At 40.7% G+C, this 27,262-nt stretch overlaps 1 protein-coding gene across 7 annotated transcripts in view; it reads right to left on the minus strand.

Moving 5' to 3' along the window:
- The window catches only part of rptor (regulatory associated protein of MTOR complex 1), a 175,746-nt gene that overhangs the window by 70,661 nt on the left and 77,823 nt on the right, over positions 1-27,262 (minus strand). For all 7 annotated transcript variants that reach the window (XM_023954643.1, XM_023954642.1, XM_023954647.1 and 4 more), the window contains exons 7-9: positions 26,393-26,568; positions 11,290-11,349; positions 712-812 (exon numbers count right to left, since the gene is read on the minus strand). In XM_023954643.1, the coding sequence (XP_023810411.1) occupies positions 712-812; positions 11,290-11,349; positions 26,393-26,568 (337 nt within the window). The remainder of the gene's footprint in view (positions 1-711; positions 813-11,289; positions 11,350-26,392; positions 26,569-27,262) is intronic.

Raw genomic sequence — 27,262 nt, forward strand, 5'->3', positions numbered from 1 at the left:
TCACTTATTACCTGGGTATGCTTATATTAAGAGTAACTTCCACACTATGAGGGTCTAGTTTGTTTGTTGTGTGCAAATGGCTTTAGCCTTCCTATAAGGAATCGTGAAACTCCAGACATTGAGCAACCAGCGGTCCCCAACCATGATATTTCGTGCAGCCATCTGCGTGCCCGTACAGGTTTGCCCATTTTTCACCCTGTCACACAGCTGTAGTAACTGGCGTCCTTACAGGTGGATACAGCTGTGTGAGGGTGAAAAATGGGCAAACCTGCACAGGGAACGTACCATGGGTAAGGCCTATGAGGAGTTAGGTTTGATACCTGTGACCTTAAATCCCTACATTCAATTTTTACGGTTGGTTGAGATGTTAACTCAATGTTTACTAAATATACAGATAGTTAGTTTACATTATAATGTCCTGTATGTACAGAAAAAGGCTCCTTGGAGCTTTGGAGAAAATTAGCAGCAGGAACTAACCCTTTATTTATTTACCACAAATATTATATCTGTTCCCAGATAGCTGGCAAGTTGTAACGTCTGCATTTTAGTAGCTCAAGAATATTTTAAGTTGAAATTAATTTCATTGTCCCTCTAAGTCCTATCCATATTTTGTACACAATTATAAGCAACATTGCATGGTGTAAATGCTTTCAGAAACGAGATGTTGTTTTTATGTACATTAATTCACTACATTAGTGTGGAAAGTCTCACCTCGAGGCAACACATTCCACGCAATCGTGTCGGTGATGGCCGTGAAGATCCAGTTGAGCTCTCCCAGAGGTGTGCGTCTGTCGTTGAGCCGGCCAGGGATCCTAAAACACACACAACCCAAAAATGACACAAGCATAAACTCTGTGCTGATGTTTATTTTTTACCAGTCATGTAATCATGTGACTTACGAAATACAAATAAAAACTTCTGCTGTTGTTTGATGTAAAACTGACGTTTTAGGTGACAATTAGGGCTGCCTTACATTGTGAAACACAGCCAATAAATGAGTGCAGAGACTTGTCTCATATAGCAGAATTTTCTAATATAATCATTTTAACCCAAAGTAGCGAGAAAATTGGGGAAAACTGTGAAAATAAATACGAACCCTCATTTCTGGAGGATCAAATGTTGAGGAACAAAAGGTAAAAGAAAAATAGTAAATTGACACAGAAAGCTAATTGAATTAATTGTAGCAGTTCCTTCCAAACAGTTTTTGCCTGTAAATCTCTTTAAAGGCCCACTCCTTTTATTTTTTTATGTATTTTCAAAGCGTTCCAAGTGGTCATTTAACTATGATAATGTCATCTGCTCCTGATTCACAAAGATTTGAATAAATAAATACTCAGAAATGCAATTTTAAGCGTAATTGTTTTGAATTTTGTTCTCAATTATAAAAAAAAAATCTGTAGAAACATGTTAAAAAATGTATTCTAATTAGGGGAAAAAATGGAATTTTGAAATGTGGTTGTATTTTCTCAGCTGATGGAACTACAGGCGTTTCAATCAAACTAACGGTGAGCAGAACATCTAAGCTAATAGCAGAAATGTGCCGCCCTTCCCTCTCTTTTACAGAGGATGAGGGTTCATTTCTACAGCTGGACCTGCCTGTCAGATCCGAGAACGGGTCGGGCCTCACACAGAGCAACATCTGAAGCACCACCCGTGAGGATTTCACCTGAATGCGAGCTGCAGCCGGCACAGCCACAGAGCTCAGATATACAGAGTTCAGAGAGAGTCTGCCTCAGTTACCGCACTGCATGTGAAAAACTGCTTCCGTTTTCTATTTTTAAATTATTTGAATGAAGAAGAAGAATGGCTGTTAATCAGCAGAAAGAATACCAACCTTGGTCATTCGACAGATTATGGACCCTTTATTATTTTATTTCACAGAATTACCTTATTATAAAAAAAATGCTTAATCAATTATTGAAGATGGTTAAATTGATTAATTTCTAATGATATTACTTCACTTGCTCCAAAAAAAATTGACTCATGTTTTTTCCTAATGAAACATAATTTGCACATATTTTTAACTTTTGATACTTGATCAAATTTTGCTATGAAGATTTTTGAAACAGTGTTATGTCTATTTTACTGATATAGTATTAGTTTTTTAATCATATACATGGTTTTTATAAGTAACATAATCTGCATATATTTTAGATAACTGTTTGCCATGTTGATTTCTAAAATTGTTATTTTTTACATAATACTTTAAGTAATTCATCTTTGTCATGTGCTTTATTGATGCCTAAGGATTCTTAATTCTGTCTGATAAAAGTTATGAACTGGATAATGATAAATCATGTAGAATGGTTACAGTAGAACAGGGTGGGATTATATAAGTTCGCTTCCTTCAACTCCCTTTCAAGCAATCTTTAATTTTATGTCTAATTATCCTGTTTGATAGGTCATTGTATGAATGTTTAACTGATGATTGTGATGTTTCTGTGTATTATTCTTATTTGATTGCTTGAAATAAACCATTTCAAATCAAAAATCCAAAAATCAAAAATGTGTGATGATGAATTCCTCAGGAAACAATTAGACTCTGGAAACAGAAGAGCTGAGGGATGAAAAACACAGCTTTATGTTGAAGTTATGTTGTAAGTTTAAAAAAAAAAACATTCAGACACAGCAATTCCCAAATGATTCATTTGTTTCAAGTAATACCTTTATAATAAAAAGCAATGCTGTCAAAAGATGATATACTACAAAATAATGAATGTTTCAAATCAAACTAAAAACATGTAAGCGCGAGTTAAGCCTGAGAAAAGAAAAGCTGCATCCTCTTTCATCTTTTATGAAGGAAACGCAACACCTGACACGATGGGCGATGAACCTGGATGATCTCTGCTTTCACACAGAAAAAGAGAACAAACAGTTTTCAACCCGGAGGAGATGTTCACGTGGTTTCAGCCGGCGTTCACCGCTCTGCTGGCGTCACTACGGGGGGATCTCTGATGAAACCTTACCGCTCGCTTCATCGTTATGAGCAAAAAGTATTTTAATGGTGCAACTTTGAAGGGAAGAAAAAAGAAAAAAGAATATGTAAAAACTTTCAATGAACATTTTCTAGACAGAGAGAGTTTTTTATTTGAGACGCTACAGAGTATTTTAACCTGTAGACTACCAATGAATTTTTTTTAAAAATCCAACAGAACTACAATTCCCCAAAAACCCCGTTTCAAGCTTGGTATCATAGAAAAGCCCCAAATGTCCACTGTAGATACCAAAAGTAGTTAATTCAATAGTATGAAGTGGTTGGGAGATATTCAGGCTTAGGTATGTCTTCTACAGAGGACACGTTTTTATTCCTGGTAGTCAGGACGGATGAATAAACATGCTGCCATGACGTGATAGAGTATTTTCCCAAAATGTCATGCTAAAAACCGGACACTGAAGCTACATTGTAAGACAAACATATCTTAGTCCTTTATTCTGAAAAATCTTTACTAAACCGTTTATTACAACGGATTTTCTTTACAGGTCTAAACTTGTCTGCGTTGCTTGTGTTTCTGGAAACTATGGCGATAGTGATGCATTTACAAATTAAAAACAACAAGTCTGGTGTCTCAATCAACAGAAAGGAAAACCAGCACAAAGGTTGTGTCCGAATTCCCACACAAACCCCTAACTACTAACGTCATCGATTTCACGAAGTTGAAATCTAATTAATATGAGTGTTTTGCGGCGATTATTTATTAGTCCACTGTCTTCTGAAGATAAAAACGTTGATTTTTTTTTCATTAAAAAAATACATTTATAGACAAACGCATTGCATTGCGGTCTATATTTGGCGATATAGTGAGCATCGATGCACACTGGCTTTTCAAAGACTCTTTTGGGAATTTCTAGGGCATTCGATTTTGGAATTCTAGATTCGGACAGCTCTACAAAATGGCAAAAACACTATACAGTGCACTATGTAGGGGTTTAAATGTCAATTAAATACATTTTAATGTATTTGATTAATTGATTTGAGTTGAAATGGTTTATTTAAAGCAATCAAAGCAAGAATAATGCACAAAACAATACAATCAGTTATATATTAATACAAAGATGTATCAAACTTAAAATAATTAAACATTAAATCAAAGATTGCTTGAAAGAGAGTGGAAGGAAGCGAACTTATATAATCCCACCCTGTTCTAATGTACCATTTTCATTACATGGTTTATGTAATTCCACTTTTTAAAATCAGATATCTATGTCTTACCAAAGCAGTTTCAGGTCATCAAGAATCCTTAATTATCAACAAATCACAGTTTAAAACAAAGACTACATCATTGAGTAGAAACAGCTGCACCAACGTGCTGCCGTAAAAAAAGGTCCCGGATGGTTCTGAGGGCAGAACCGGTCAGAACGTGAGCTGCATGGATGTGAGGCAGAAGGCTGCACAGATGGAGCAGACACACAAATGATTCAAATACTAGGCAAATCATCAATGCTCCAATTGAGCTGACTGGTCTTCCAACAATCAATTGTAACATGTGAGAGGCTATGAGTGTTTGTTGCCGTTTCCATCTGTGTGCGACCTTTTAAAGGTGGCAGTCTGAGCCCAGTGAGTGGCCAGTGAGTGTGCCTCTTTGCTCGTGCTCATGCCCACTCACGTGGGCATGAGCACGAGCAAAGAGGCACACTCACTGGTTGTCCAAGCATCCTGTGATTGGACAACCAATCACAAGGACCAAATACCCACACGCCCTGTTTTAGGGCAAAATATGCAAGTTTTACATTAGCAATGGATGTAAATTGTTGGCACAAAGAAGCTTTTGTTTGGCTTTGTAAAAAAACAAAATATCCCTTTGTTTTGAAAAAACTTCAGCATAGAGGGAGCAGTATCCCTAATTTTACACATTACTTTCATATCTTGTAAACATTTACCATGAACAAACTACAGTACACGTTTATCTTTAGCTGGATTCAAACTGAATTGGTGTTGTACCAGTTTGTCTGAAGATGGCAAAGATGGAGTCCAACAATCATTTAAACACAAAGAGACAGTTTTGCAATTTAGAGTGGTTCTAGTAACAAGATGATTATCAATCGGAACGCTTTCTGAAGAGAAACTGGGTTCAACGCGTAAATGTGGACAATTTCTGAAGAATTTCTCAGGAGCAAACATTTTTGAACAAGTTTAGCTTCTTCATTAGCCTCACAGGAGGACACTTAGAACCATAGCTAACACCAAACATTCTTTCATTTCCACAGTCTTGACCCTTTAACTTTAGTTCTGGTGTTGGAGTTCTTTTGACTATCGTCACTTTTTAAATGTTAAATGGCGTATAGTTGTATAGCGCTTTACAGTCACAAACCAATTCACATGCTGGTGGGGGCTCCGCTGCCAAACACTGGTGCCAACCTCCCACAGGGGCAAGGTGGGGTTTAGTGTCTTGCCCAAGGACACGTCGACACATAGGCGGGCAAGGCTGGAATCGAACCTGCAATCATCCAATCAGAGGTCGACCGCCCTACCGCTGCACCGTTTACGAAACTATTCAACTCAACTCAACTAAGTTCAATTTGATTCAATTCAAACAACTTTATTTATCTGGGGGGGGGGGCTTTAAAAGTAGCTTTAAAAAAGATGTACATTACCGGTACATAGATGCAATAAAAACAAAACACATTACTATACATCACTATAATTTCTCGATTCGAGCAAAGGTAGTAAACAATAACAAACAAAGATACACACAAACAACATAATCAAAGTGTGTGCAAGACAGTGTGTGCAAGTTTAATTGAATGTATTGCACTGATTAGCTTGGTTGCCAGTCAGCATTAAGCAGCTGCTTAGCATAATTTCAGCGTATACTGAAGCGGAGGAAAGCAGCTTCGCGCCGATAGGTGACACTTTAGTGAGGTGCTTACGTAAATCAACATTAATCATCTCACTCTGTAGCAGATAAAAGCAGCCTTGCACCGTTATGCGACACCACGTAAATAATGTGAATTGGTGCACAGTTGTTATAAAAAGCTGCTTTTCTTCGCGTCAGAATCAGCTGATTCCCGATGATCACATTTACGATTAGGTAGGTCAAAAAGATCGCCGGCAACAACGCCGGTGTTAAAGGGTTACTCTGACAAAAACCGATCCAGCCAATCAATTAGGAGGAAAACTGGTTAAAAAAAACTAACAGATATTTGTCATTTTTGAGGACAAAAACATTATTTGGACCAGATCCTTTAAGTTTTATGGTTAAATTTGAAGGACTTTTAAAAAAAACAACGTTTTTTTTATTTCATTTGTCAGTGCCTTTCGAGTAAAAAGCTAAACATGGAGCTCCAGTTTCAGATTTGAAAACAGATTTCAAATGAACAATCATGCATGAAGCAGATAATTAGCATGATCTGATTTCTGTTAAGTTTGAAAGTGTTGAGTTTTTTTAAATAGAGACAAAATAGATGACGGAAAAAAAAGCATAAAGGGTCAGTTTTGTTTGCTAGCATTATCAGACTACAATTTTGAAGAATAAATGTAACATTTTAAAAACATTTTGACTGATTGTTGAGCTTAAACGGCTCAACTTTTTTCTGGACTTTGACACACGACTTCAGTTAAAACGCTGGTCCGGCTCAGCAGAGCAGAGCGCTCAGATGAGTGTGTGCCATTTTTCTATTATGAGCTCGGAGACAATCCATTATTTAGCAGAGCAGGACATTAGCTGACTCAACATTTAGCCTTCTGTACAACACAGAGAACGCGCAATGAACCATAACACCAATTTAAGCTTCTGAGGTCCCACCGAATCTCAGTAAAATAATTTAAAAAGCTCTTATGAGTTGCTTAGACATTAACTCATGAGGAATTGTGCCATTATCTGTGCAATATACAGGGGAAAAAATGCTTGTGCTTTTCTGCATTAAGAGTCAAGAAATTTGAACTTCTCAGCATTTTTCACAGGTGCTAAAAGCTTTTACTGTGAAAAATCTAAAGTTTATGAGAGCAAGGAAGATGACGGAAGGGTCAGGCTTCGGTTTTTGCAGCCTTTCCATGGTTTTCACTCAAAGTTCGTTCAAGCTGATGATGAATTGCTGATGATGAGATGTTACAAGGTGAAATATGGGGGGTGGGGGGGGTGGGGTGGGGGGGTGGGGGTTGGATCCATGTTTAGAATCCAGGAGGCTAATGCAAAAAGCACATGTCCGAATATTTTTTTAAATGTAAATTGATGTTTTTCACGACTTTTTTTCTCTTTTTCTTTGTCAGTACCGCACACACATGTGTGCCCATTAAAATAATGACAGGAAATTGACGCAGTAAAGACCCTCATACAGCAGGCGTGTCTCATTGATCAAGCGGCAACTTAGTCTTCTCCTTGCGTCCAGTTTTAAAACCGCAGGAGGCCTGAAAGCTGTTCTTTGGGGAGGAATCATAAGAACACCCATTAACATGAAGTTTATATGTAGATTCTGCAGTTTACTTTTCCATAATCTGCCTCCCTTTTAATGGAAGACTTGTCATGACATCCAGACTGAAAGTCTGCCTCCGAGGAAAATCAGGTTTTTTGAGTTTTTGACATGTAATTGTGGCATTTTTCAAACTGTCGCAAAGACGCTCGGTTTGCATTAATGAGCTGTTGTGATGTCACAAAGGCCCAAGGGTGCATGTGCATTGCAACAAACTCCCCGATCTGCCCCGTCCAGCGTGCACAAGCTCAGGTGCAGGAGAAGAGAAGACGCCACCCTGCTGCGTTTCCCGCACGTATTTTAAGAGCGTCCAAGGTGTTCTCTGAATTTGTGCTCTCTCTCTCTGACCGAGTTTGAAGGTTTGTTAACCAGAGAGAGTAAAAATAAAAACAAGAATAACATCAGGGGACATTTGTTTGTATTGCCTCGATGAAAAAACGAAAATTGTCAAAAGATTAAGGAGGTCCGAGCAGGCTGGCTCTCTGGAAAACAGGCCAGACAGAGGCTCTCTGTCCGGCCGCCAGCTCGCCTCTCGGGGGCCGGCATAGTGATTGGGATCGCACCAGCTCCATGGGCCCTGCAATTGTCCAGGTGGTACCCGCCTTCGCCCAACAGTAACCGGGATGGGTACCACCTCTGGGTCCGTGTGGCCAAGAAAAACGTTCAGCACTTTGAAAATGACGTGCAAACAGTTTCTTTCTTGCATTTCATTTTATTTGCTGTGCTAGTGAAGTCAACAACTCAACCAACACATGTGGTTGGTGAACGCGAGGCTCTAATTTTTACTACAGTTCATGTTTATCAAAGCGGCTGACAAAGCCTGTTACAATCGTCGGGTTGCGTGTCTCGCTAAAAGAAAAAACCCCTTAAGACTAACAATAAAACCCAGCCAGCAAATTGTAAGACTGGTTCTCCTCCTGAGCCACAGCCCACATACTCTCCCAAATTTTAAAACTGTTCCAACATCATTGGCTTTTCAAAGGCCAGCAATTTATTTAAGGGGGAAACAGAGTAAGAAAATACCTTTAGAGTGAATCACATCTGTTCTGCTCCCCAAACAGATAAATGCAGTTTTGAAAATCCATTGAAGACGACATGGTTGTGAGAAAAAAGGGGTTTACCTTTACAAAAAGGCTTTCTGTGGTGCTTTTAGGATCTGAACTGCGCTCAAATGTTTCCTGCTTTATAACTTCCATTCGAAGAGGAAATATTAAAAAAAAAAACTGAAACGATGCCCAAACCAAATAGAGACAACAAGAAATGATTATGTTGCCTATTGAAGGAACAAGACTACCATAAGTTATAGACTAAAGAAGATGCTTAAAACTGCAATTAAATTCTTTTAAAGACAGTCAGGAAGATAAATTATGAATCTACCAGACAATTTTATTTATTATAAATCAAACCCAAAGAGCATTTGTTACATCAGAGCCTTATTGTAATAATTTAGTAAAAAAACATTTGTACCCTTCATTCATTAATCTGATTATCCACCCGAAATTTACTCTCAATAAAACAGATTTAGTTAAACAAAAGTAAACATTTCAGGGTTTCTCCTTATGTAACTCCACATTCATGGCCTAAAATAACTTGGGTTTAGGTTCAACTTTTCCTTGTGCAGGATGTAAAAATGCCTGATTATGCAAATTTGCCCATTATTCCTCGGATGTGCAGGAATTTCGGCTGCTGCTTCACAGATGCAGAGCGCCGGTGGGGTGTTCGGGAGAGTTTCATTCACAGATCAGCTCCTCCTAGAGTTAAAAAAAAAAAAAAAGGTTTTCTCGAACTATCATTAATTTAATCACACGGATTCACTCCATGTCCTGGATCTGAGGTTGCTTTCCAAAATCCTTTTAACCTGGAGTGAGAGGCTCTGCTGCTGCTTCGAGACTCTGTTACTTATGTTTGCTTCAACTTCTGCTTTAACTCAGAGCTGAAGAATTCACGGTCAGGTCATCTGTGGAAAACCTGACAGGATGGAGGGCTTACGGAGGGAAACCACACAAGACAGCAAAAAGCAGGAAAGAAAGAGATGGAACGTCATTCTGAGACACACTGGAGTCCAGCCCTTATGGGTGGATGCAGGCGAAAAATAGGCAACGGGGCCCACAGGTGGGCTGCTCGAAATATCAAAGTCGTAGACCGCTCAGTCAACCCAGAGAGGGAAAATGTTCAAGCACGTGTCTTTCTACAGGCAACAGGTCATAGTGAACACTTATACAACACGTAAGGGTAAAAGTAAGTGACGTAGGTGAAATGTACGGAGTCTTCATGCTTTTAACGGGCCCAATCCTGCGGACTGAGCAAGAACACCTTGTGTGCAGCCTTAGAATTTAGGAAATGAGACAATCAAAGGGTAGTTTATGTGGACATCCAACGGGGACTTACTTATCACCTGCAGCATTTGCACACGGTCAGTAAAGAGCCAGCATTTGTACTCTACTAACAATTAGAGTGTGGTGGCATAAGGGCACCATATGACAGCATCACCTGTACGTCATCAGTACATGCAACTTACATTATCCTTAGATATAATTCCCAATACAGTTACCAAACGCACGACAATGGTACATTCCATTTTCATGACGTTGCATAAGTTTCAAGGGAACTCCAAGACACCCTTGTGTTCCCCTCAAAGTCCCACTCCGATCATCTTTTGATCTATTTCCAGTGGTCTTTAATTAGGATTATGCCGTGTTTGGCCAAAAATGAAAAGGTTTGTGTAATTTTAAAGGAGTTTCTGCGGAGCGGCAGTAGGTGGTGCAGAAGTAAGCATCGGCTTATATTTCCCATGATCCCTTTGTTTACACTCTCTCCCGCTAGCTTACATCCCCCCCAACCCCAAGCTGACATTAGTGGTGCAACAAAAATAGCGAACAATATTGGAGCTATCCACCCGTACAGCTTTAAACCAGATTCCAGCTCAGACGAGGAAAACAAAGACGTTAACGGGTCTATTCATGTACCATTGAATACATCAGAATGTAGCAGAGCAGTGACACGTCGGCCCGTCAAACTACGTCACAACTGAGAGCTTTTGCTAACTGCATTTTTTCATTTGCTCATGATTCACCACGATTTGAATAAAATTGTACTCAGAAATGCAGTTTTAAGCTTAAATGATTTGATATATGTCCTCCATCATGAGAAAAATGCGACATGTTGGGGGAAAAAAACACCATTTTCATTGGAGTGGGTCTTTAAGATGCGGCCGGTTGTGTCTACGACCCTCCACAGGCCCAGACAACTTGTACGGGCCGACCCCCCGCACAGGTGCATGTGGTTAAGGTGCTTAAAGAATGTCACAGGCAAATATCTAACATACAAATGAACAAGATATGCAACGTTTGGGTAACAGAATCTTTGTGCCTGAAGCTGAAATCCTGTTTTAAACATCTAAAAAGTGGCACCACTTCACCTTTTGTAAGTTTAGTGGTACAAAATGGTCTCATTAAGCTCTTCTGCCTCACCTGAAGAGCGAGCTTTGAAATTGGAGCCAGCTTCGTTTAAGAGTGTCATTTCCTCCCCCTCACACGGCTTCATGAAAATATGGATATGATGTCTGTATTGAGTGCTGGCATCAATTTGCGAGTGTGGCGGAGAGCAAAAAAGTGTTCTGCCCTCAGAAACGGCAGACTTTTTTTTTTTTTTTCTCTAACAGAACGTGAGGTTTTCAATCTGCCAAATTGCCACTGCTTTGGCTGGGAGGCCAAAACAAAGGTAGAAAACTATACCTGCAGGATGGAAAACAGCTGACAGAAGAGTAGCAGGGAAACAGAGAAAAGAGGGAGACGGGGGGGAAAAAAACTGGATAATGATCTCTCTAGATTAAGCTCTACCGAGAGATAGGTGAGAAGATGTTGACTGCTGAGTGCCACTTACTTCTCAATGAGGTCTAACGTCACTCCTGGCACCAGCTTGGCACTCTTCTGCATACAAAACCTGCAGGAAAAACAGACATAGGGACAAGATGATGCATTTGAAACGTTTGGCCGCCACAGCAAATTTATGACCTACAGGAGAAAAGATCAATGGATAAAACATTTGAGTGAAAAACGAGAGTACCACTGCTGAGCACTGATAAGTGCACAAGGGTAGAGTTATGGACTAAAGAGAGAGGGCGGCCAGCAGGAAACACAGAGCTGTATTTTGTGAAACGTCTGCCATCATGGCTCCTGTTTACCATGTGTGCTCGACTCTGACAGGTCGGGCCAGCTGTAAGTCACAGCAGGCTGGCGCTTGGAGTCCCGTCAAAAGCGCAGCTCAGAGTCGTCTCGGGCTGTGAGTCATGGCACACCTGAAGCAGCGCAGGTGTGCGAACATGCCAGACACAAATCAGGTGGAGGCAACATTAAATGGCCAGTGGGATTACGCGTCAAATCATCTGGGTCCTCCAACACAAAGATGAGGGACAAACCACCTTCAGTACTGGATTAACAAAGACTGCAGAAACCAACAATTCTGAGCCTGTGAGCCTTAAATGCATCACAGATACATAAATAGTTATTTGAGCTTAAAACTAAAGACGATGCCCGCATTCACTCACTACTCTCTAACCCCCAAAAGACTACCTACTGTGAGGATTCGGAAGCATGTTCACTACATCTCACTATGTTAAAAAATGTGGCAGTGCATGAATAGTTATTCTGACAAATACATTAACTGAATAATAGCAGTTTATTTCTCTACAGAAGTTTATGGGATTTTGGCTTCTTGGAGCCAGTGGGTACTTCCTGTCTGGAACGCCAAGGGGGAGGAGTCACTTGGTCAAGTTCTCATTTACAGTCAATAGGTTATTTTGAAGCATCCTGGACCTTTACAGACTGATTTATGTTGAAGTTGGGGCTCCAACACAGTTTGTTAGCAAGAAAATTGCATTTAATAGGACAAAGAACTGAAACAACTTGAAAAATATTGTGTCAACAGTTAGAGATCAGGTTGCTGTTGTCTTATCCCTTGTGCTATCCTATGACCCCACCCTTACATTGACGTGTTCTCCCTACCATGACAAAGGTGGAAAGATTTCATGTAATCCATGGACACCAGTGAGGATCACAAATCATTGAAGAAAAAAGGTTCAGAGCACTGTCTAGTGGGTCTAGATGACCCAACTCCCAATGGTAAAGTGCCTAGGATAGCAGAAGGGTTAAATGAACCTACAGACTGTTGGTTAGGCTGCAGAAATAGAGTTCGATAGGATCATTTTGGAAAAATGATGTAATGGTGCAATCTTAGGGCTTTCAGCCATTCTAATCTCTTGAAATGTTAATAAAACATTTAAAAAACATGATTTGTTTTGGGAAATTAGTGCAGATGTGATTAGACTGTTGAAAAATCTTGAATGGGAAAAATTCAGCAAGTCAAAGTTTGTCTTTACAAATCTACAACTTTCAGGCAATCTTTGCCTCCCTGCCTTGTAAATGAGCAATAGCTATATTTTCCACCGGCATCCGTGATTGGGAGCAAATTTAAATTCAAAAGTGACAGAAGCCATGCATGGCTGGGGATTGAATTTTGCATCCGAACGCCTGATACAGCCTCGCTGGCGGCGACAGAGGCTGCAGCTCTTCAGTTCCTTGTGCTGCTGGAGAATAATGAGATCCCACTTGTCTGCAGCCTGACTTATTGTCTCTTTAAAGACCAGCATGGCCCCAAAGTGTGTCTGAAACAAAGAAGAGGAGCGTGACCACGGCCACGCCTAATAAAATCTCACGATTATGTACAGATACTGTAATAAAGTGTGGCGGTGGGTAGACATACATTTCAGAAAGAGCTTTCTGACTTCTCTGCATCCTGGTTTCCTATTTAACTCCAGAAGACGTCTGTTTAAACTTCAATACTTTGCCTGGAAACTGTAAATCCCCAAACATAAACAGGGCTTATTAGATAAGAATAAAGTCTGGCGAAAGCAGACAGACCAAAGTAAACAAAGCAGAGACGTAGAGACTTTGCATGAGGGGCAGTGTGTTTACATCAAACCGCCGTGTGCAGAGATGCAAGATCCCTCTGGAATGGAATTCAGGAGGAGAGAGATGAGAAAAGGAAGATAGTAGACGGGAGGTCAAACACAGTCAGTGGCATTTGATCACGCCAGTGTCTATAATAAATTTGATCCGTATGCTGGCTTTACCCCGGCTTTGAGAGAAGCATTGTTTGTGCTCCGAAACGTTAAAAAACAAACTCAGAAATTCCCGGCACGTTCTCCAAAGACAGGAAAGGCATTTTTCCAGGTCGTTAAAAAATATTACTCTTCATGAACTTGAACCTGAAATGGTTTCTCTCTGGTGCTGTGTTTTTTTTCTAATATAAAAACAGTGAATGAAATACAGTAAAGGAAAATGGATCAGAAAAATGGAATGAGGTTGATCAAGGAATCCGTAAGAAGATTCATTTTCTATTTTCATTCATTTTCTATTCCGTTTTATCCCTTTCGGGGTCACGGGGCTGCCGGAGCCTATCCTGCCCACTTATGGGAGAGGGCAGAGGTCGCCAGTCTGTCGCAGGGTAGAATGTCCACAATCACACACCCATGCACTCTCACACTCACACCTATGGACAATTTACAGTTGTCAATTAACCTATGAAGCATGTTTTTGGGTGGTGGGAGGAAGCCAGAGATCCTGGAGAGAACCCACGCATGCACGGGGAGAACATGCAACCTCCACACAGAAAGGTCCCCTATTGATGTTCTGTTTCAGGTCCCCCAGCCGGGACTTGAACCGGGGGCCTTCTTGCTGTGAGGCGCCACCGTGCAGCCCTCTAAAAAGATGTAAATTATAAGACAAGCAGTCTGTAGTCATGTAGTCACCTGTCAAAGGTAAGACTTAAGAGACTCAGGTCAGCAGTTGGAAACCTCACATTTTTCAGTTTCGCCTCCAGGATTTTGACATTATTTTCCAGCCAGCTGGTGAACAGCTTCACACGGCTGCATGTGTGCGTCTCCATGTGCCTCCAAGAGGTTTGTCTGTCTCCAGCAGTGCTCATGATGGAACCTTGGAGGCAAACTGAGAAGAGATTCCAGGATTACCGGGTTACAGAGCATCGCTCACCCAGATCCTTATTGTCTAAAGAGTTCAAAGCAATGTCGAGTGAAGGTCTTACCTTAGTTTTTGCTCCCATTTATAGAAGTTATTTCAGAAAAAGAAAAAAAAATGTAGAAAAAAGACTGTATTGATTGATTTTTACATTTTTCCATAATAATATTTAGAGGGTTGCGGGTTTGAGGCGGTCATAAAGCTGATGCAGGTTTTTGATATTTACTTCAAGCTGAATGGTTAACTCCTGTTTTTATTTTGAGGCTTTGAAATGGTTTGATTCTAGTAATCTGCTTAAATGCTCCCTCTGCTGAGAGGGATCGTCTGTCAGGTCTTCAATTGGGATTTTTACATAACATAGCAACAATAAATAGGAATACCCGTACAAAGGTTTTAAAAATGTGAGAAGCAGGAAGCTGGAAATAACATTTCAAGTTCAAATGGCCAAATTCAAATCGATTTATTCAACAATCACAGCTAATCTGATCACCTTAAAATAGTCGACATGCTTTTATGAAAAAATATCTTAATTCTGTGTTTTTACATGTTTTAAAATGGTTTTTGACAGTTACACTGTAGATCACTTACGTTTTAAATCTTATAGGTATTCTTTAAAGTTTTGTTTACATATTAATTGTCTTTAAATAACATTCGTCAAGGGGATTGGGAAAACCTTAGCCTTCTCAATAAATTTACCTGAAACGTTACTAGCTCCTCAGTACTTACAGTGGTTTTTGAGAGGATTACTTTTTACTTTTGAGAACTTCTTCCTCCATATTTCGTTATGGTAATTGAGAATTTTCTGACAGTACAACAGGCCTTTTACCTATTTTCTTCTACTCTTTTCATGTCTGCTCTTTAGAAAATGTTGGCTTGGCTTAGTGCAAAAACACGTTCTGAGCCTTTTGTTAGTATCAAAAGTTGAAAAATTTACTATATTACAAAAGAATGCTGTCGGGAGCCAGTTTAGCTCGTGCTGGTTTGCGGCGCCTTCCGTCCGTGAAACCCGGGTTCGACTCCGGGCTGCTCCCTGTTCCCTTCTCTACCTCTGCCGGTTCCAAGCCCGGTTTGAGAAGGTTGCGTCAGGAAGGGCATCCGGCGTAAAACATTGCCAAATTTACCATGCGACTTGTTCGCTGTGGCGACCCCTGATGGGAGAAGCCGAAAGTGGAAGAAGAAGACAAAAGAATGCTAATTTTATTTGAAGGATTTAGTCATGTGTGTATTAAATACTAACGTGTCCTGTGAGTTAAGCATAAACGTTAGGCCAGAGTTAAACCACTTCTGTCTTTTATTACGTTGAGGTGTTCGTATTTGCATAACAACTGAAAAACTGAGTTTACCAGCTAGCTGTGTTGTGAAACTAATATTTATAAACATAGTATAGATATTTTTACAGAATAGCAAAGACTTCACGAACAACACACTGACCCTAAACTTGACCTTTCCCAACGTTAGTTTGGTCAGTTGTGGGATCAAAACTTTGAAAAGGTGGGTCCGGAGACGGGGGAAAAGGATTAAAGACCCATGACGCGCTTCTTCATTGTTGATCTCCAGCTGAACTGCATCAACTGCAGCTGGAAGATGAGGATTCCTGCATAAAGCCCATCACAAACAGACGACCTGAACAAAGTGCAGCAGAGCTGCAGAACGGAGACGGGGCGGAAATTGAGGAGATTATTACTAACAAAGAAAGGTTGCTAAACTTAAATTAGACTTGTGAATAAGAGGGAGTGAATATGTGGGCGCCCGGAGCAGAGGGGAGGAAGTGAGCATGTACATATTAAAGTTGGAGGAGGGAAATGAAGCGGACCTTATGTGAGGAAACTCCCAGGCTGGCTGCTGCTGCTGCAGGAGTGTGAGGAACAGAGCGTCTCCTCTGGTCCCCGCTGAGCCGGCCGTCTTCTGCAGCTCATTACTTCTTTAATCAACCTTCTGGTCTGCGGAGACCGTCTCATCTTAGCTGTGTGTGTTCGAAGGCCAGGCAGGTGTTCTCCATCACTGACCACACGTGACATCTGAAGGACTTAGAGCTGGGACTATTTGGGGGTTTGATTCTGACCTTAAACCATAAATAAACACAAACTTCTCCTTAAAAAAATGCTGGAAAAACAAGCACTTCAATGAAATTTGTGGATTTTGCAGACATTAAAGGCAGGTTTTCTTTTCACCAGGGTGATATTTCAGACTTATTCACGCATACAAAGACTTTTCAAACATATGCAATGTGTTCAGGAAACTGTTCCACCTTTGGGGAGCCAAGCTGGAGACCGAGCTATCAGTATGCATGATGAGGTTTCCTGAGGTAAACCTGCTGCTCTCCTCACATCCACAGGTCTCAGGAAACTACTAAGTGAATTCAAATGTGCTCTCAGCTGCACTTTTTTCCAGCATGAAGAGACAAATGAGAGAAGATGAATGCATCAACATATTTACAAGTAATTTACATTTTTGTTATTAAAGGCTGAGCTTCCCGAGAACAGTGTGTGAGCGGTTCACCCTTTCCTGCTGACAATGGAAGCCACATTTATTCATAACAACCCAGTTCTGTGGCCCAATGATTTCATGAATTGGTCTTCCAGGTCAATTCCAGCGTCTGCTGCTCGCACATCGATAACAGAACCTGCAGAAACGTCCTTGCTCGTGGTCAACGGTGTACCTGTCTGAGGCTCTTTTAAGAAAGCATAGCCAGCAGCGAAAGCATCGCCGAGTGTTGCGTAATAACTAGCAGCACCCAAAGGCACGGCTGGTATCTGTAGACCTACTCGGAGGAAAGCAGCTGCATTCTAACTGCCGCAAGTGGAAAATTGCTTCTAAATATGCACTACAGCTTTTTAAAAGGTTCTCCAAATGTTCTGCTTTTGGTTTTTGTCACATTGGCTGGCTGCAGTCTGAGTCAAAAACAGTAGCGTGGGTCTCGGTTTACTGCAATCTAAGCTGAATTTACTGCCTCATCCATTGGCAACGATGCTGTCCAGGTCCGTGTAAACATGAGGATTGCAGTTCTTTCTGTTCTGCTGAGCAGATTAACCCGAAAACGCAGCATTTCAGGCCGTGCCAGTGTGCCAGCATTGGAGCCATGGGTTAGAGGGCTGCATTGGGATCGGGTCCCGCCGGGTCCCGCGGGACCCAACCCAAATCTCGCGGGATTGGGCGGTTTGAATTGTGCTGCGGGCGGGAGCGGGCGGCAAAAAATAAACCCCGCGGGATCAGTGCTGCCATGAATATCTCATGAATATATATTAGCGGACCACGTTAGGCTGAGCGGCTGTTGGATTCTTAGGTACTGAAGCTCCGTGAAGGCATCAGGTAGAGACACCCAATGGCCTCTGTCATCTAACCTGATGTTGGGGGTGCGCCCCGCCCCGCCTCTTACTAAGAGCGCGCTTCAGGCCGTCTGTCTGCGCGCGCACACACGCACACTTTTAACCGAACAGGATTTGTGAAAATATATTTAATAATTAAGTTGCACATTACACAAAAGAGGAATGCATCAAAAGATGAGGCTGGAGGAGGGACATGAATCTCTTTAGTAATAATATCAATACAAATACGTGTTTTTTTCCTGCGGGACGGGAGACGATACAAAATCAATGCATCTCTATTACTGTGCGGGACTAAATTCTATGAGTTTTGCGGGTGCGGGCGGGAGTGGACATACATATTGCGGGAGCGGGCGGGAGTGTAACGCATACGTTGCGGGAGCGGGCGGGATTGGTCAAAAATTCAGCGGGCGCGGGCGGGAGCGGGATGAAGAAAATAGTCCCGCGCAGGGCTCTACCATGGGTGAAGGAAAAGGGCAGGCTGTCGCTTTGGTTTTCTCTTTAAAAAAATAAACAATATATTTTGACTCAAATTTGAACATTTTAAGCCACAAAAAGGTGGTGCCTAAAAAATGACTAAAGCTTATTAAAAAAAAAAAGTCACTGGGATAGGGGACAGATCCCAAAAGAGGTTAAGTTGGCTTGAAAGACAGATTAATGGATGGAAAAACGGAAGCTTTGCTTTTATAGTTTATTTAGGCAGGAGACTCCATCCAGAAAGTGGAAACAGACGTAATGCCAAACGTCTAAAGACAAATCCTCGTCTTCCTTTGGGCTTCTCCTTTCACCAGCTGCTACATATTTGTTCATCGTAGGTTCCATCGTAAAGCTTTATGCGCTTGGCATTTATTGATGAAAAAACATTACGAATCGAACCACTTATTGCAAACTTAACTTAATTTAGGATCTAATTAAAAGCAAAAACATCAGAGAAATTCTTTTTAATTGCTAGAAAAAAATGTAGACGTCAAGATGTTAACCATGCCAACATTCCTAATATGTTCATATGTCATATTGTTTCATTTAGCTTCAGCCAAGATTTAATGTATTAAATGTTTCCAATATTTCTGTAAAAAACATGCAAGCAACAAGGTAACACCACTTTTGCGATCTCGCCACACTAACGCCGTTCAACTTCTACGTTTCTTCCCAATGATGCTCGGGAAGTTAGGAGGGGGAAAATCAAAGTCTCTAGGAAGGAGTTTAAATTTGTAGATGAGTGTAAAGGTGATTTTTTTTAAAGGAAAATTTAAGATGGTGACCTCTTCCCACAGTGAACGGTCAATGAAACGTGTGGTTGGCAAACAAAATCGCCAAATTTTCAACTTTGCCACAAAATGTCCGCCAAGGCAATGGTCATGTGGCTATCCCATAATATTTTCAAAACTTCCTTTGGATATCCTTGGCATGTGCATTTTGGTGTAATTCATGAAATATTTTCACCTTAAAAGAGATTTTGGGCAAATCATTTTTTCACCTTATTTTACCCCGTGATGTCATTATTATTATTATTATTGTTATCATTATTATTATTATTTATTTTTAGGGGCTAGCGTTGTCAAAAAATAATTTTGGGTACTAGGTGCGTGTAAATGTTGGTAAGTTTGTTTTCACTCAAATACACGGTAAGAAAGAAGAATTGGAAAAACAATGTGGTCCTTGCAGTCCAGAACTGATGCGGGACTTGCTGAAAAGTTTTATCTGCAACCTGAATGGTTTTCAGTCCTGGTTGCTTCCCCCTCTGCCTAGTTTATTTTCGGATGGGCCCCCGCTTTGCCCCCCTTCTTAGCAGCGGGGAAATCCCTTGAAGATGGCACTCCATCAGTAATGATTTTCTACTCAGCTGAGCAATGAAAGGCACTCACCAAGCCCACACCCCGTCCCTGTGTAAACCCCCCATCCTCCATCCCTCAATGCATCTCATTAAAGTTTTAGGTAAGCCAGCACATCACTGCTCACCTCCATTTATGCACTCTGAAGCTCGCCACGCCTTCATTTTCCTGCCACCTTTCTCTACAGGACAGAGCAGGGGGGTATTCCAGAAAGCAGGTTATGCTAGCTCCCACGGTAAGTTTGAGGCTAAGGAAGTTGATAACCACAGCTTTCGGTTCCAGAAATGGAGGTATGTTTCAGGGTAGGTCAAGTTACCATGGCAACTCATGCTCTGAACATAACCTGGTCTGGAGCAGGTTTAGTTGAAGGTTAGTTTCTTTTCAGAGAGGTGAAGCAGCATGGCGTGTCCATTTGAAGATGATTTAGTGGATGAAGAAGCTCAGATAATACTTTTTCCACCGTGAGAGGATGATAAGACCACGTACGGATGTTGAAAAAATAAACTTTTTTACTTTGATCTAACTTAATTGTTTGCTTCAGTTAGGATAATTAAAAATCTTTTTTTTTGTTAAGTCAGTTTAAAAATAACACGTAGTTTTCAGACATTTATTTGGCTTTCATTCAAATTAATTCAATTAAGTAGGTGTAACTTTGGTGCTGCTGTTAGATGGGCACCGCAAGGGATTGTGGGATACCATTCCCTTTGCCTGTCTGGACGGATTTGGGTTTAAGTGTGGGTTTTTGACCAAATGTGTTTAGTTGTTTTACTGCGTTTTGCCGAGTTATTTTGTCCTACTTTGCTCAAGTCTCTGCACCATGAGTGAGAGGGAGGGAGAGGATGATTTTATATAGCACCGCTACAGTCACTTATTATATTGACAATGTTAGAAAATTCCTAAATGAACGCACGCGCTAAGCACGTGCTGTTTTGTTCTTTTTAACGTCAAAAAATGAGTATCGGCCGGCTCAAACTTAGACATATGAGAGTTCAAGAATTCTAATTCATTACGATGGAAAAAAGATTACTTGAATTGGAGTAATATGACATTTAGCTAAATAAATATGTAAATTTGAGTTGTATTAACAATTGTTGAGTTTTATAGACGTAAGAAATTAGGTTGAATAAATTTAACTGAACACATAAAAATGGAAATAAGATCAAAAACTCGTGCATTACTTTGTCTGTTCTTCTGCTACCAGCAGAAACTCTTTCTTTTGATGATGCAGCCGTATTACTTTTTTGATGGACGTATAATCTTCATTCCCCGTCATTAATCTCAGACTCCGTCTCACTGAAGTATAGCGCTCTCTTTTTTTTCTCCACACGTTTCCATGGTTACTCCGGAAATCGGCGATCCATTGAGGATGTCTTTATGTACTTGACGTTCACGTGCATTAACCCAGGGTTACCAAGTCGAGCGTAATTACGCTAACTCATATCCGGTCTTTTGAAACCGACATACCCAGAGTAAGCAAGTTCAGGAGGACTTCAGCCAGAGTTCAGGCTTAAAGTCAGGCTAGTTTAAACATGCTTCCTGGAATACCCCCCAGGAGTGAGAACAGGACAAAACAACAACAACAACAACAAGCAGAGGTGGCACCAATAAAGAATAAAGGCAAATTCAAGAAGGGCTCTGAGATGCTAATCAAGCTCCAGGTCAGACAGGAAGCCCCGGAGCAGGTTGATGCAGCCCACAGCTGCCATGTTTAATCAGGAGGGGAGGCTCTGGAGCAGCAGGGCTGGTCTCGGGCAGATTGTTATTCTTTGCCAAAACTGGCAGGACGACAGCGTACGACCATGAAGCCCGTCTGTGAGGCCCCTCCAAAGAGACCCTGGGTGACCTCTACGAGTAAGACAGGTGACCCTCAAAGCGTGACGGCTGATCTTAAAGTGTGACGGCTGTCATATATCCACGCAGGAGACTTGTACCCAGAATCTATTAGAAACGGCCCCGAAGGGTGTGTTTCACAGTCATTAAATTTTTATGAAGAAAAACAGGAACTACAAATTAATAATGATGAGCAGCATGCATCTTTTATAGGAACACGAGTTTATGTAAACATATTTTTGGTTAGCTTTGAATGAACATGTATTTGGGGTTTGTTCCGCATTTGGCTAAATTATACTTTTATCAATATAGGAATAAATAAATTATAGTGATTGTAGATGTTTTTTGTGTGTTTTTAACATGTTCTTGTGGCATTTTCTGATCATTGAAGACATATAGAAAGGAAATTAGGCTTAAATAAATTTCTGAGTATTTCTTTGTCCAAATTGTTGTGAATCAGGAGCAGACAAAAAAATGCCGTTGGAAAAGATTGTATTTGTGATGTAGAAAACCTGCTGCTCCTCTCCATTCTGATGCATCCACTAGTGGACGACCAGATTCACGTACGTCTAGGTTTTCCTCGTCAGAGCTGGAATCTGGCTCTGACGCTAACCCAACAGTGTACGATTTTCCAGTGTTGCATTTAGGTTCCATTCATTTATTTTAAGGCGCTGTAATTGTAATTGGGAGAAGCTCTGCGCTGTTGAGGAAACCATAAATGTGCGTAGGCATTGGAAACATTCAATGTTTGAATGGTTCGAACAATCGTAAAGGAGGCAAAACTGACAACAGACATAAAAAAATGTAAGAATTACGATAGCTAATCAAATTAAAATTGTTTAACCATCTCAATGTTGGCGAGAAAAGTAAATGTACAGATCAGTTGGGACAAGCTCAGAACCGTTCCACTTTTACTCGCCTTTTTTGATGTACCAGTAATGTTAGGTTGGGGGTGTGATGTGATCTAAGCTAGCAGCAGGAGATCCGGTAAACAGAGAGCAACCAGCAACGGGGAACGGTCCTGCATCTCAACTACTGCCGCTCTGCAGAAACTATGTCCTAGAAAACAACAGGTTTTTGGATTTTGGCTAAAAACAGCACAACAATAATTAAAACGACCCCTGGGAACGCTTTTACAATAGATCAAAAGATGATCAGAGTGGGTCTTTCACAGATGTGTCGTCCTGAATTCATGCAAACCAACAAGTTTCATCCATTTATCAAATCCACTGAAGCTTGACCTCGACTAAGACTCTAATTGAAGGGATCAGGAACCATCCGCCCCTGAAAACCACAACATCCATTTTTTGAGGCTGATGGTAATAAAGAATTATTTAGTCAATATTTTCCGAGAGGCTTTTAGCACCTTGTTCTCCAGAAGGGAAAAGCTGGTAACCGATATCAATATTAATGACACAGAAGTGGGAGCTCATTATGCCTCGGGTCACGGCGGCGCACGGATTTGGAGAAGCGAAAATAAAACTCTGCCATGTTTATGACAGAGAAGAAACATTCAGCTTTTTTCAGTGTGACGACTTAAACTTCATTGGGAAATTTGGGAAATTATCCCCATAACTTTTAGTGTCCACAAATGAAATCTTTCATTAAAATGCAAATAAGTTTCAGGTACATAAGTGCTGATTTATGGCACCGAAGGGCTTTTGAACACTGCAGATGAAGAGTGAGTCTGCAGAGGCAGGGAGCTGCATTAAAGATGAGGTGATGACCTGTAGTTTTAGAGCTTACTTCAGACAAGAAATTCCTTTTGAGCACAGAGTAATGACTGGTCTGAGGCCTACGCCTCTCACTGCTATTCTCCAAATCTCTGTAACTGAGGTGGAGCGGCAAAATGAGGCAAAAAAAACACGGGAAAAAGATGGGGGGGGGGGGACGACAACAATCCAAGAATGCAAAGAGGAAATAAACTATTAATGAAGATGCAGGTGGAAAAAGAAGGGAAGAAATCGTATCCAAGATTAAGCAGAAATGAACACCTTTCACAGCTGGAGACCTCATTCTGAAGTGAGCTCAGCTGATTGGATTCACGTCACCAATTGTTCATGGAGTCATGAGGCGTCATACATCAGAGCTCATCTTCACGGATGCTCTGTGGAAACTGTGGATGCACAAACGAGCATGCAGATTTGTCCATTCGCCATCACTGAGTGTTAGTGCGTGTTAAGACCGTGTCATCCTCAAGACTCCTTTTGAGCCACACATTGAGGCTCCTGCAGAGTCCTGCCCCTCTCTAAAACTGCATCTGCATGTTTCAATATAGGAAAGGAGAACAGACTTGTGACAGGATCACATTATGCCTGAAGGAAAAAACAGAAAGAAAATTAAATGTATATTTTCTGTGAAAAAAAAAAGAAATCTACCAGATGTGCGTTTTCTGTTATGGGCCATTATTGATTCTGTTAAAACATTGTGGGTTGAACCCAAAGTAACATTATTTAAGGTAGCGTTTGTTAGAAACTAGGGAGGGAAAGAAAATGAATTATTTTTAGGGATTCTGAACAGACAGATTGATTCCAAACTCACCGCAAAAGCTGCTCTAACATTACAAACAACAACGACTGATAACAAAACGTCCCAGCACCCTGAGCGACATGGACTGAATGTGTCAACTGAAGACAGAGACTCAAGTGCAGCATGTCATGGTGTTCTGTTTCCTAATGGACAACTCCACAGCATCCAAAAATACAGGAGCCTGTGAAACACAGCTGGTTTCACAGCTTGGGTTTGAAAAGTTACGGACTGGAAACGAGTCATAAAATATTCTAGCCTTTTCTAGGCCTTTACTTTTTTAACAGTATGATCCTCAGCAAAACAGACTAAGGCAGTAAGAACATGATCAGAACCTAAAAATGAACTAATTTGAGTAAAATCACGTTTAGTTTGCCTTATTTTGCTTAATATGTAATAGCAAATTTTCGCTTACAACCAGTTTTGTTTGGCTGTGAAAAGCACATGTCACTACACTAATGACAAACTGAAGAAAAGTGGAACTTTTAATCAATAAATGATTACTTCCAACACCAGAAACTATCTGAAAGGACTTTTTTGCTTTAAAAAAAATCCCACAAAACTAATTTAGGAAAACTAAATTCAAGGATTTGATTAAATGAATTTTATTTTGTAGGTTACGATCAGTTTTAATATCAATGAATCAAAATTTTAACTCTATCCAGTTTAAATGGATCCATTTAATTTTAACCAGTACTGACACAGCTGAGACTCCTCATCTTGGATGAGAAAGTGAAACCAAAGGTGATTTTTGTTTAAAAAAAACCCTTGTGTTATTGCTTCTGCTGTTCAATGTCAGTGCTTCCATCGGCACGGCCACCCTGCACACAGCTGACTAATAAAATCGGTGTGCTCCCGTCGTTTGCTTTGAAGCTCCATCAGTGCGGTTCCCTGAATGATGCATCGCAGCTAATCTGCATCCGGCTGCTGCATCAGCCGAGCCGTTTTTTTGCCTGAATATCTTCCAGATATGTTCTCTGCGGGGATCATCACCCCTGCATCAATGCAGATGAGCTTTTTTCTCATCCCGCTGTAGTATTTCTCATCAGCTGAATGCTGAATGCTGGACAGAGAAATGTTTTCTACCTGAAGCAGATGCAGAAGTGGGGACCCAGTGAGCAGAGACACACCTCCAGAAGATTAACAGATGAAATAATGACTGACAAACGCTTCTTTCACAAACACAACACATGTTCTCAGCTTAGGTTAGGTCAGCTTTGGATCTATTGTAAAACCCTTCCAAGTGGTCTTTTCATCAATTTTATACCTTTTTTTAAGCTAAAATCAAATCAACCCTTTTCTTTTCCAAAGACAGTTTCTGCAGGGCGGAAAAAAATTTCATTAGAAATTCACACCTCTGAGTTGTTGGCGGGACTGTTGGCGTGGAGCAACCCCACCTATTACTGAGCGCTTTCTGTTTACACGCTCTCCTGCTAGCTTACAGCCCCATCACACCCCCAACCAAACATTAGTGGTACAAAAAAATGGCAAGCAATGTTGCGTGATTGAGTGAGACATTTCATAATAGTTGGTTTGAAGGCATAAGTATGTGTGTGTGATCATTACTTGTATTGTGTACATGTTGACATGTGAACATTTTTGAGCCAACAGGTGTGTTTATAACATCTGAGTGTGTGTGTGGACAGGCCCCGCCCTTATAGACCTGTATTACATCTGAACCTCACTTTAATGAGTATAACCATCCAGCAACTTGTTGCTTTGTGCTGCTTCATGGTTTCACCCCCCCTTTCTATAATCACCCTCCTATCCCCCCCACTCTAACATCCCTCTCTCTTCCTCCCTCCTTTCCTTCCGTCCGGTCCAACACAAAAAGTTTTAAAATATGATTAAAATGAATAAAGTTTGGCCTCGATTACAAAAGGGGTTTATTCAAATATAACTCTGGTTTGTCAGAAGATTAATAACCCCTGTTGTTAAAATAAAATATGTCCAACACAAGCTCTCATCTGTTTGCGCAGCTGTTGGACAGGATAAGTTAAAAAAAAAAAAATGGCGAGCAGTCTCAGAGCTATCCAGCTGCATCGTTTTCAGCCAGATTCCAGCTCAGACGAGGAAAACAAAGACGTTCGTGGATCCATTTGTCTGGAAGTGGATGCATCAGAATGGAGCGGAGCAGGGAGGTAAATGAATTTTCTACGTCACAAAAAGCTCTTTTTTTTTTTCCAAACAGCATTTTTTCTGTCTGCTCCTGATTCACAATGATTTGAAGAAGGAAAAAAAAAGCTCAGAAATGCTGTTTTGAAGCTTAACTTTCATATTATATAATCTCCATCTGAAAATGCCATAAAAACATGTAAAAAAAAATAAATAAATAAAAACACACAACTTTTATGTAGTGATTCTTTAAGCAACGTAAGAATAAGAAGTAGGGTTAAGAAATACTCAATAAAATACCCAGGACGAAAACATGCTACGTTACCATCTGAGTGCAATTGTGATGGGCGTGGTGAGGCAGGAGGTGAAGAGGTCAGCCGGCAGGTCGGGGTTCATAGGCAGCAGCTCGCTGGCCTCACAGGCAGCCAGCTGGATGCAGTTCTTCATGGAGGGCGGCAGAGGCATCTGCGCCAGAGGGTGGCTGGGATTGATGGCCGCCACCTGCGGGACCCAACAAGACGACCATTTTTAGATCTATCGGGAGTATTTGGGAAATACTTCGAGGCGGCATCAACAACAGGAAGCAATTTCAGGAGGAGTGTCAGTCACGAGAACAGCTATTTATTTCAGGGCTGCAAAACCTGACCGATTCTCTTGGGGAAACAAACGACAGCAGACAAACGGAGGAGCAGCTGGCTGACTGCTTCTAGATTAAGTGGGACAAAGCTGGTTTGTTGTTACTGTTTCTGTCCATCAGAGATTCACAGACACGAAGAGTATGAACGCCTCAAAGAGATGCTGTTTTCATAAAACTCCAGAATTTATTCAATTTTTTAACATTTTGTTTGTTTTGTTTTCATTCATTTATTTATTCATGTTCGCCAACCCATTAATAGGCGAATTCACACACTAAAAATTCAGATTTGAGGTTTTTCATATAAAATATAACAAATTATTTACCAAATAAACATATTAAGACAGTAAATATAACTTCAAAAAACACAATCGTCAGTTAATTCTACCTTTGAAGATGCTGATTGGAGTCCTATTTTGCATTAAAAAAAAATACGGATTCATTCATGCGAGTAGCTGGAATTATTTTATTAACAAAGGTGAAAAGAAACTTTGATGTTCAGGATTTGGAGCCGGAAATTTGGGTTTTTTGATGAGTTAATTAAAGCAAGAAACCCCACAA

This window comes from Oryzias latipes, chromosome 1 (assembly GCF_002234675.1).
Source record: "Oryzias latipes chromosome 1, ASM223467v1".
In the NCBI taxonomy this organism is placed as follows: Eukaryota; Metazoa; Chordata; class Actinopteri; order Beloniformes; family Adrianichthyidae; genus Oryzias; species Oryzias latipes.